Below are 12,505 nucleotides of genomic sequence, written 5' to 3'. Positions count from 1 at the left end.
GCTGTCATCTGAAATGAATTCTGCTTCTAATTTGTCTTCATAAATAATGCAATTAATTGAAAGGTAGTTACAATGAAAGTCTTTAACTTCCTTCGTCTCCAATTTGAGGGCAATCTCTTTGCATTCCCTAGAAAGAATCTTCCACTCCTTTTATCAAATAAAACTTAGACATCACTGATCAGAACACTGAGATCAAAAACAAAAGAATCCATTGTGTGAAGACCACCACATCTAATAGTTTTCTCAATCCTTTTTTTCCAAGTTTAGCATTATCTTAAAATGTGAAACATAAAGATCTGATGTAAGAAAATTTATTCAAGCTCAAAATTTTACTAAGAATATCTATTTAATCAAGCTTCCAGGCTGTACATCTACCCTCTTCTTGCCACCTAACTTCTGTTTATTTAGAATTAAAAAATGACCTCTGATTCTATTATGTTGCACACTTCATCACACAGAAAAATCTTTGGTTTACAGCTTCCAGGTAACCTTTCTTCTTCCTTCCCCCCAACCTCATTTAGTGAGAATAAAAAGGAACCATTGAACAAAAGCAGTTCCTGACCACTTCCAGCAAGTGGAAATAAAGAATTCTTGTGTTAAAGATGAAAATAATTAAAATGCTTTTTATCTGAGGTTTCCCTGTGCAGACACCAGTGACTCCATTTGTTTATTTGTGAGTACAGATGTTAATAAACCTATGTGCTGAAGGCATGAAAGAGAGGTAAGAGAACTATGCAAGCATTAAAACTTTCAATCATTTAATTACTTTTTCCCTCTGGGAAGGCGAATTTCAACAAATATAGCAGAGGAAGGACATGATTATGAACGGAGATTTGAGCTGAGCATGTTTCACAAGGTTGTTATAAAAAAGAAAAAAATGGAAAGACAAAGATTTTGTGAGGTATACCAAATTATAGCTAAAACCTTACAAGTTACTTAAAACGCAAATTACACAGCTAAATACAGAAAATTTGGGTAATATAATTATTTTGGTATCTAGCCCCTGGCTGTTACAAAATAGCCACTGGCAAAAGAAGAAGTTTAGTCTACATTATCATTACTTATATTTAGTCATATCTACTAAAGTCTGCCTCTCAACAATGAGAAAATCTTCAATTCAAAGCTCTCAGAAGATAATTTTGTATTTTGTTCGAAGTCCAAAAGCTAGAAATACTGCAAGTTTGAGTTTTTCCCCAACGAGCAAGTCCATCTGGGTAAAGTCCTTACATCTTTTTACATTCTAATAATAGCTAACATTTAACTAATACTTGCCAGATATTTTATAGGTATTGACTTCTGTCTAAAAGTAGAAGAGTAAAATGGAGATAGACTAGAGAAGGGGGAATAAAGGAGAAGAGATGAGTGTATTAGTCCGCTTGGGCTGCTGTAACAAAATACCCTGGTCTGGGTGGCCTTATCAGTTTATTTTCTCACAGTTCTGGAGGCTGGAAAGTCTAAGGTCAAGGTTCTAGTAGGGTTTGGTTTCTGGTGAGAGCTCTCTTCCTGGCTTCAGATGGCCACCTTTCAGCTAGATCCTGGTATGGTGGAGACAGCAAGCTCTCTGCTCTCTCTTCTTATACAGGCACTGAACCCGTCATGAGGGTCTTCCACCCTCATGAGCTCATCAAAACCTAATTATCTCCCAAAGACTCCACCTCCAAATACCATCACATTGGAACTTGGGGCTTCAACATGCACATTTGGGGGACACAATTCAGTCCATAGCAAGGAGAGAGGAAGATGATTGAAAGTCAGAACCGGGTAACAAGAATGTAAGTACAGAGAGGCAGCAGTCAAAGGTGAAAATTGTGCTGTCAGGAAGTCAAGAGGAAGATTTAGAAAAATGAGTGGTTAATAGTGTCAGAGGCCATTGAGAAAGGCATGGAAAAGACTCCTCTGAAAGCTGATAATTAGAAGGTCATTAGTGTCTTTCATTTGGTCTGAAGCCCAATTGCACACATATAAAACTATATGTTACAATGTATCATTAAGGCAACACTAAATCATATGGTATTAGAAGAAAAAGAAGGAATGCTTTTGGCTGGGGTCACCAGAGAAGGTTTAACAGGCCAACGGACATTGAACATGGAACATGGTAAGTAGACTTTTGACAGGTGGAGTCTTGGTGAGAGAGAAGTCTAGGTTGAGTAAGGTAAGGTGTGGAAGTGGAAAAGGGCATAGCTGACTTGGAGAACTGAGAGTAGCCAGGTTTGTTGGAGAATATGATAGAAATGTAAGAGAGAAGTGATAAATTTGCACTTATAGGGTGATAATATAAGGTGGATTTCTTTCATCAATAGCTATTATGAAAATACATTATTTTAACCCTCAGCTCTATTTATTAAAATAGAATATAAGAATTTCATTTCACAGTACCTTTATGATTTTTCTTAGTCTTTTAAAATATTTATCAGAAATTATTTTAAAGCATTTGGTTAGAAGTGAAATTAGCCAGATTCTCCTGAAAACTTCTTTTGTTCAGAGTGAAAGTTACTTGATTTCTTTGGATCTCAGACTTCTTATCTCTAAAGTAGATTAGGCTGAATTAGTCCCTGGATTCCTCCAAAATATGATTCTATGATACAGAAAACAGTATTTTCAAAAAAGCACCAAAGTGTAGTTATTGCTTTCATTAAAAACATTGAAGTCATGAACTCATTTTTATTAAACTGGATATAAAATTCTCACTCACTGTTTTTATGTGGGACTTTCTAAAGTCTAAGTTCTTTATATAATTTTCAAATAAAATCTGAGCTCTACAGAATAATTATTCCACAGAATCCAATTGCGTTTTAAAAAATACAGGTTAGCAGATGATATGTAACAAATTAGTAATTTGGGGAACTCCATAATATTATAACACTTTAGAGATGCAGTAACTTTAAGGTCATTTTGTCCAGTTTCACATGAGGAAACTAGACTGTAGAGACTGTAGAGAGATTAAGTGATTTGCTGAAGGCCACGCACCAACTTGGATTCCACCGTGCCACTGTTCCTGGTCCATGGACGAGAGTCAATGGTGGACCAGTATGAACATTTCTGTCTTTCTGATGATGGCTAAACTCTAGTTTCCATTTTTTTTAAAGCCGTTGGTTTCCAAGTAAAGGGAAATTTAAAAGTATATGTATTACTTGGTAATATCTGTGTTAATGGAGACCACTGAGAGCAAAGCAAATCTGGTCAAAATTTCATTTTTGACTGCTTTCCTATGCTATGTCTGGACCCTTCACCAACCAGGTGTAACCGTGCTGCTCAAGGACAAGGACCCAGACCTCTGGTCCAGAATCCCATTATAAAGGAAGGTGTAGGGAGAAGCAGTCATTGACCAGCTTAGCCTCGGACTATGTGACAGTGTCATGAGACTGTATCATGATATAACAGTATCATGAAATCCTCCCACATATACACCTTTTAAAGAAGCACCATCATAAGGACAAAATTATATGGGGGATATTTTGAAGTGTCATAGATACCTTTAAAAATCTCAAGAAAGTAATAGGCCCTTGCCACCAGTAAAGTGACATGCATTCCAAAAATTTGCAGACAAATTCAGGGGCTCAAACTGAGGGTCACTGAGGCCAAGATCCCCAGGGATCACATTTTATCAGCAGTCCAGGCAGTACTTTACGGGGAACCAAGTGGTCTGCACACTATAGCTGGATATTATGAACCCCCTCTCTTAACACCACTTTGTGTAACTTTATCATTCAGGTGGAGGCTGACTAGTAACTGTTGGCCATATGTCCCCACAAGTGCACAGCTCTTAGAGAGGAGATCCTTTCTTGAAATGAAGTCATCTTAAACTCTGTAAGGATTTGGGGTACAAGAAGTTTACTGCTGCTGTGATTAAGAGAAAGTGCAAAAAGTACCAGCGGCTCTAACTCAAAAAGTCACACTAGCTTAGGACTATGACTGATGGGCAGAATGGGGCAAAGGAAGGGAAAGAAGGTCGAGAGGAAGGAAGAAATGGAGGCAGTTAATTTCAAGGACTCTAAAGTAGCGGAATCATAAAATTCCATAACTCCATCTTCTCTTCTGTGACTGGTCATGAAGAATTTCTGTCTACTACAGTTTCCTGGTAAGATCAACCACCATTCTCAGTTTCCTGCCAGGTAACAAACACCAAAGGGAAAGTGGACTAATTGAATTGTCCTGCTTTTAAAAATATCTGACCCTTGCTACAATATTACTCAAAATACAAACCAATGTGAGACTCAGTTCTCTACGGTACACCCTTTCTTTCAAAGCAAACAAACAGTTCTTATCCTCAAGCTCACGTCATTATTAGTATTTAAATACAAAATACTTATATTCTTCTTGAGTTCATTTTAACAAGACTGCTGTAATTGTGTCAACTGAGGTTCTTAGGACCATTCTTTGAAACCAGAACCAGTAGATTCATGTGAGAGAGGCATGAACATTTCCACAAAGGTCAATTGCTGGACTCTTGAGTCCAGTATTTCTGTGGAATGACATCCAAGGGGTTAAAGGCTTTAAAATGACTGCAATCATGAAATCCATATTTCTCTTTAGCTTAATTTTTAATTTGTACACTATGTTGAAATTCTGTACGAGGAGAGGATCAGCCTACGCAGCTGCAAATATGCTATTCCCATAGTGTCCATGTGTCTGTACAGGATGGATTTTAAGGAATGGAAATAGAAATGATAAACCATAATATTCTTATCCAAGTCCACCTTTGACCTGAGGTCATTGAAACAAAAGTTGGAAAATTCCAGAGCAATGGTGGTGAGGAACAAGGAAAGAGCTTAATGATTTTACTAAGAAATAGTTAATAACTTCCAGAGTTTAGAAAATTAATTACACCTGAAGATATAATTTTAGTTGATCACTAGAGTGTTTATTTTGCCTCATCGCAAAGACCAGATACCATAGATGTATAAAATTCATTACTTTGCAAAATATTTTTATATCAGACACAAAAATTCACCAGCTCAACCTTTACCACTAAATACCATATCTGCATGTATAGGTAATCCTGCCCCTAAATATTTTGTGACTGAGAGAAGTTAGAGTGGTAGTTTAAGGATATTACCAGCTGAAGTCTTTACAGGTTGGGGATGGAGATGAGGATGGGAAAGGGATTCCTGTCGCAACAAGCAGTAATTTTGCAAAAAGAAGGGGATATTTGGGAGATTACAAAAATATGCATGTGCTGCTGTCCCACCACTGGTGCCTGCTGTAGATACTGAGTTCCCTGATACTACGATATGGCTTCTATCTGCATCTTCACTCAACTTTGGAAAAGTCCTTTCTTTGCTCTCAAAACCTCCATTTTCTTCTATCAAAATCAGATCTATGGGCTTCCCTGGTGGCGCAGTGGTTGAGAGTCCGCCTGCCGATGCAGGGGACACGGGTTCGTGCCCCGGTCCAGGAAGATCCCACATGCCGCGGAGCGGCTGGGCCCGTGAGCCATGGCCGCTGAGCCTGCGCGTCCGGAGCCTGTGCTCCACGACGGGAGAGGCCGCAACAGTGAGAGGCCCGCGTACCGCAAAAAAAAAAAAAAAAAAAAAAAAAAATCAGATCTATGACTAGGACATCTTTACCTGTTTCACCTGGCTTTCTCTCATTTCCTATGTTAGGAAAAAGAGACAGTATATGTTATGAAGTTAAGCAAAACTGGCTGATTTCTATCCCAAATTTCATAATTATAGAATACTCATAAAATGCTAATAATTTTGAGTAGATGGACCAGTTAACAAACCCTGTATAAATTAAACCAGCAATTAAATTGTGTTGTATAAGGTGCTATTCTTTCAGTATAAGATATTTTTCAAAGGGACCTGGAGGTGAAATCAGAATGTGCTGGATGCCATCTGAGGAGCATCATTCAATAAAAAAAAAAATTTTATGTAAATTACTTCAGTTAAAAAAGAACATTTCAGGGAGATCAGCTCAGTGCTTTGCGACCACCTAGAGGGGTGGGATAAGGAGGGTGGGAGGGAGACGCAAGAGGGAGGGGATATGGGGATATACGTATGCATATAGCTGATTCACTTTGTTATACAGCAGAAACTAACACAACACTGTAAAGCAATTATACTCCAATAAAGATGTTAAAAAAATAAATTTAAAAAAGAACATTAATAAATCATACAGGAAACACAGTATTTTTAAAGTTTTTCTGTTTTTTTCCTGCGTACATACTCATTTTAGGAAATTCATAAAATTCAGAAACCTACAAAGACAACAATAATAATCTTACCACCCAAAACTGATATCTAAGAACATTTTGATACACAATAAGTGTATAGGAACCTCAGATTTAATGTGTGTAGTTTTAACTGTTCTTGAGAAACCCTAAACTCATTATATAATCTGTCATAATTTTTGCTGTTATAATCACGAGTCCACTTCTGAGTCTGGTTTGAAATGAGTGAACATTGTAGCTAGTGATTGTAACAGCCCAGCCTCCTCTCTTTATTGTGAGTCTGTGCTGAACTTGTTGTATATAAGCAGTAATTAACAAATTTATACTTTACTGCGTGTGGCAGAAATGATACCTAAGGAACAGTCACACATTTGGGGGGATCCAAGTTTTGCTTGTGAATGTTAATTTCTATATTTACTTCCCCATCTTTTTTGTCTTTCAGTCTTTTAATAGCAAAATATCTTTTTTTAAATTCTAAGAGATAGAATTGTACTTGAAAATTGTCAGCTTCTATAGATGTTTTTACAATAGAAAAACGTTTTCTTCCTGCCCCTACGTGGGCAGGTCGATTTTCACTGAAAACAACTTCAAGCTGGTTCTAATGTTTACTCACTTATGCAGGTGCGTTCATCAGCATGGAGACTGTACTCCGTATCACATGCACAATGGAAGGTGCCCAGGGTGTTAATACAGCGCTGTTGGCAGCCTCCACTCACTACCGTACATTCATCAACATCTAGAGGAGGAAGACAGATGGTCAGGATTACAATGTCATTCCAATGTCAGCTTCAGAGAAGTGGCACAATATTTCTTTGATACACAGTATATGTTTTATTGCACAAAGGCACCATCTCTGTTGCCACAGTTCTTTGCCTGTTTGATCCATTTTACTCCACAGTATAAACAAAAAAATGTAGATAGAAACTTTATTGAGCTTTTGAAAGCCCAGCAACGATGAGCATAGTGATTGTCTCACAATTTTCTATTCTTCACATCCTGATTAATTAGACAGATCTGAGATATAGATATTTCCTTAGGGAAGGGAACCTGGAGGGGAGAATTACAATGAGCTACCCTATCTGGAGCAGCACACACGAGTAGATAAACACCTTTACTGGTCTGACGCTGCTGAATAAGGTCAGTAATAGAGTTAATACCTTGACTCTCCTTCTCATGGGATATAGTGGACATCAGGGCAGAGACAGATCAATTCAAATAAAGCCATGGTTTGGAGTTCTTAAAAACACATGGATACATTTGCTCCGTTAACTCAGATTCTTCCTTATCTTTCAGGGCTCCACTTTCTGAAATACTTAGCATGTTTATGTTTGAAGTTACATTAATTTAGACTAAATGAAAAGAGGTCAAGACTCATGGTCACCTATGTCTGACGATCAGTCAAGTTTATGATAAATGAATAATATTTGTCTTCCTTTGGAAAGGAAAACGAATTTATCTCTTAGAACCTATACTTCCTTGTACCCTATACAATCAGTTCTGATATATCTAAAATCACAACAAGAAGATATCCACAAACACAGGGAAAGCTTTTCAGATAATCAGTGATTTTTCAGATAATCAGAGCTTCTAAATTTTCCTGTTCAGAGAATCTGTTTTGTGACATGTTCCAAAGTAAAAATCAGACAGAAAGGTCAAGATTTAGTCTGCACGTGTCTCATGCAGAGGATGTCCCTGACTCCCCTGTCCCCAGTTCCAGACATTCTGGCAAAGACTGTTGAGTATGAATATTCTTCACTAAAATATGTTATCATAATAGATAATTAGCTTTACATTGAGTGAGATTTAATTCCACAGGGCAAGATCCTTACTCGAGAAGACATCAACATTGGGAAGGAATACTATTGCAATGTTTCATCATAGGCCCTTTTCACACTGAAATCCTAATGAATGTTTTGTACTGTAGGTAACATTAGGGCATGTGACCTGAGAGAAGCACAAGAGTTTTCTTTTACTTGGCTTCTTTTTTTTTTTTTATGAAGAAGAAAAAATATGAAGAATATAAATCACAAAATAAGTCCCACATTTTAAAATTACTAGTTTACCATATTAAACACATTTTACACAGTCTAGAATTTTCCTTCTAAAATTAGATATTCTGGAGTAATTCTGACATTTTAAAAGGAATCTTATTTTAGAGATAAGAACTACTGACTTTTCAAAGTGTTAGAATTTTTATTAAATTTTGAGTCTGTGATAAACAAACCACTAATTTTTTCCATATAAACTAATATCAAATCAGAATTCTCCATTTGTAACTTATACTTTGTGCAAGGCTTTAATAGTTATGCTACCTAAATTTTTATCTTTCTAGCTTTAGGGTATTATTCACAGGGTTGAGATATAATTTTGAATCTTAATTCTGTCAACCCCTGAATTATATATCCTTCCCAGGTCTTTTACTTTAGACATACAAATAAAACTCTTAATTCCCAAGAGTTATATGTTTTTATCAACAAAACAATCAATATATCAGCATTTGCCATGTCAAAATTTTTTATAATATACCATATATATGTATTTAAATACATTAAAAATGTCCTAAAGAGTGTGCACAGATAAAATGATTACTTCTGAGGAGGGAAGGAAGGTATCTGACTGAGTAGAGTGCAGGATGTGTGTGTTGGACAAGGAATGCTATCCACATCTATAATGTTCTAATTTTTCACAAGAAAGTTATTCAGTTACTACTTGAGTATTAAAAAGTAATTGTGAAAAAGAAGTATAATAAGAACACCTCCCCTTCCCCTTCAAGCTCCAATAATTTTCTGGCAAAAGAAACCAAGTTAGTGTAAAAGAGAAAAATCATTGGGTTCATTCCAAAGATTAGAGTGGACATTGATTTTAAGGATGAGTATTCTTTCAGTATGTTTTAGTGTGTTCATATTCTTAATCTTCCCCAGAACTATAATTCAAGTACTATAATCTATTAAAAACACATACACACTAACAAACAAAAGCAAACCAAACTTCCTCTGTACTCTGAGTCAGACAGTCTTGGGAAAAATATCTTAGTGTTGAAACTTATTAACCTGTCACTTTGCCTCTCTGAGACTCAGTTTCCTCATCTGTAAGATGGGATAATAATGACTGCCACATGTACTACGCTCTGATTTATGTTTTCCTTTCCTATTCATGTATAAGAGATTGGAATAGACTGCTAATGCTTGAGATTATATGTAGAAATCAAACAAGCAACGATAGAAATACTGAGAAATGTGGGAATTCAGGGAAGGGGAAATGCATTTGGGCTACAGTGATAAAGGAGTGTTTGAGGTAAAAACTGAGAATTGAGTGCATGGAGAAAAGGATGGGTAACCCAAAGGTGCAGAGGTTTAAACGTGCAGTGTCTGAGATTCAGTATTTAGACCTGTCAGGTTGGTGAATAAGGTTGACAAAAGAAAGTAAAGTTGAAAAACAAACCTACAATCTTCTTCTAATTAATTTAGATAGCAAAGTCTTCCTCTTCTTGATTTACAATACCATACACTTCTGGGCAGGTTGAGACATAACAGGCTGTGTTCACACAGTAGTTAAGCAAACTTACTAACAGTTAAAAAAATCAATCATTTATAGAGTGGTACCAAATGAAAAGTAATTGGTTTGACTTTCTTCTTCTTTTTTGTCCTTTCAGAATACACTGGATTTGCTGATTGTTTGGGCATTGTGTAACCTACCATTCTCAAATCTGACAGTGCATTAGAATCACTTGGTGGGCATTTAGAAATACCCAAGCCTTGGTCCTGTCCTTAAAAACGTCTGATTTAATTGGTCTGGGGTAAGACTTGGTAATCAAATATTTGAAAATCACCTTTAGTGATTTTAATGGGGAGCCAGAGTTGAGATCCCCTTATGTAGTTAATGTTTTAATCTCCTAGAGATCTTGTTATAACGCAGATGCTGATTCAGTAGATCTGGGGCTGAGGGGCTGGATTTTGCATTTCTAATAGATCCAAGGCAATTCTGAAGCTGTGGTCTGTGGACCATACTCTGAGTAGTGAGCCTGAGTCCTCTGTTCAACTGCAAATGTCACACGGATCACAAATGTCATGATCTGGCTCAACTTCTCAGCTGTTTGACCAAAGCAGACCAATTCAGTTCAAATAGATAAATCAATACTCTGACCAAAATAGTGTGTGTATATACATACATACATACATACATACATACATACATACATATATACATACATAGTTAATATCAACAATAGTTAATATTTTTAAGACAATGTTAGCATTATCTGTTATGAGAAATGACTTCCTTCTGTAAAACGTGAAGGACATTTTAGTTCTTTTCTGATGAAATACCTCTGATATAGGATAAAACCGGGTTAAATTGCCATGATATTAGACACTCATGCTGAAGCCGTCACAAGTGATTTTCTTTTCCATCAAGATTCTGCCCAACAGAGTTAAAAACCAGAAATGTCAATATTACATTAAAATGTTATTATGAAGTATACTTCATGTGGAGAAACCATTTCTCCAATTTTTCTCTCAGTTATATCTTAATGTTAGATGCTTACAGAAAGCCCTGCCCTCAGAATTGGAGCTCTAGGACACTGCTGGGAATAATGATAAAGTGATTAGAATTTTTTCAGCATTATCCCTGTGATATGGACCAAGGATTTGATGATTTTTATACTGTACAAGAATGTCAAAAAAGAATCAACTATGTCTGCTATTCTTCCTTTTTAATGTCCTTTCTCTAAATATTTCTGCTGTATTTATCCCCCAAACTATTTCCCCAGATGATCACAGAATATAATAGCTTAAAAGAATTCACACTATTATCAAGTGTATTTTGCACATAAAAGCTCCCTGAGACAACAAAGATCCACTTTTGTTTCCAAACAATCAAGGTTGCTTTATATTATTTTTTTAGAGTGCGCAGCCAGGGTAAGATAAATTATTCTTCCATTTGCCTTTTCATATAGGCGATATAGGTTTCTGTTCTCGGAAACCTGTTGATTGGAAATAAGCATTGCTTTATGTTGAAGACCGCAATATAGAAGTGTTAGATTTGAAGGAAATATTAGAGGGTGTGTTGAAGACTCCACTAGATTTTCTAGACGTGGCTTTATTTTCACTCTGTTCTATTATACTTTCACTCTGATATGCAATACTGCTGACTTTTCACTTGTATCTTACTTCTGTAGTTCCTGATCGGATGAACTCCTTAAGGTCAAGGATCCTGTTATATCAAGCATTTTCTGGAATAGAGTTGATACTCCATAAATGTTCTGTGAATGAATGAATGAATGTGTGGTTTGAGAGCCATCCACATAATTCAGTCTTCTATCCACCCATATTCATCAATGGGATTTCTTAGAAATGGGCTCTGTTCCACTTGCCCTCTCTTCACCCTTGCAATAGACTATGGATATTTGTTTTTGACCCTTCACAAGTTGCTTTAAAAACTCCAGGGCACAGAGTAATTTTTGTTTGCTCATGAACAAATTTAAATTGTGTCTATAGTGAATATTCACAGGTTGGCCATTTTTCTTGTTCACTAATACTCAAGAACTATCAGGTTTTCCTTTGGGGAATTTTATCCCTGTCATTTTAGAGAAACCATGTAGATTATATGGGACTGATGAACACCACTCCTCTCTCAAATCTGAGGTGGACTTTTCTTGGCATAAACCTACCTCCATCTGCCACAGTGACTGGACCAGGTAATGTCTTTATTAGCATATGACCGTCTCAGGAATGAATGAATTAGTTCAGATGTGATCCAATCAGCAGGAAGCTCAACATATAGGTTGGGAACCCTGGGACATAGAGGCCCTGTTGCTCTGGAAATTGTAATGTGTGTATGAGCCATCATGCAGTAGCCGTTTTTTTCCCCATGAATGCAGCTGCACTAAAGATAAAGCCAACAAAGAAGACAGAGCCGAAGGACTAACAGAAAACAGGAATTGGAGCCCTGAATGGACTATGCCTGAAGCCCTCCTACCTCTGACCTCCTCAGTTAAGTGATTCAATACCCTCCCTTTTGTGGTTTAAGCATTTTATGTGATTCTATTGACTGTAAAAGAAATCATCGTAACTGAGGCATGAATACCGTAAAGTGGGTGTGCAGGAGGAAGTTACCCAGTGCAGCTCAAACTCAGTACACACTTTCCAAAAAGATTTATTGTCTTCCAATCAGTAAAATGTTTTAATCTATATTCACCAAGGCTTGTAACATTATTGGAGCAATTATATTCTGTCAAGAGTCTAATGAATTTGAGGATTTGTCACAATTTTGGTTCATTTTTATGACAAATATATGGGTTTATCAAACTGCCTGTGCTAAGTTGTAGCATATCTG

General features: G+C 36.6%; 1 protein-coding gene across 1 annotated transcript in view; it reads right to left on the bottom strand.

Moving 5' to 3' along the window:
- Positions 1–7,363, bottom strand: part of LOC101332404 (EGF-like and EMI domain-containing protein 1) — a 55,928-nt gene extending 48,565 nt beyond the window's left edge. The window contains exons 1-2 of the mRNA XM_033855202.2: positions 7,288–7,363; positions 6,786–6,908 (exon numbers count right to left, since the gene is read on the bottom strand). Coding sequence (XP_033711093.2) covers positions 6,786–6,908; positions 7,288–7,363 — 199 coding nt within the window. The remainder of the gene's footprint in view (positions 1–6,785; positions 6,909–7,287) is intronic.
- Between the last annotated feature and the right edge of the window lie 5,142 nt (positions 7,364–12,505).

Source organism: Tursiops truncatus, chromosome 4, assembly GCF_011762595.2.
Source record: "Tursiops truncatus isolate mTurTru1 chromosome 4, mTurTru1.mat.Y, whole genome shotgun sequence".
NCBI classification, from domain to species: Eukaryota; Metazoa; Chordata; class Mammalia; order Artiodactyla; family Delphinidae; genus Tursiops; species Tursiops truncatus.
The sequence above is the reverse complement of the archived record's forward strand: the minus strand, read 5'-3'. Positions and strand labels throughout refer to the sequence as shown.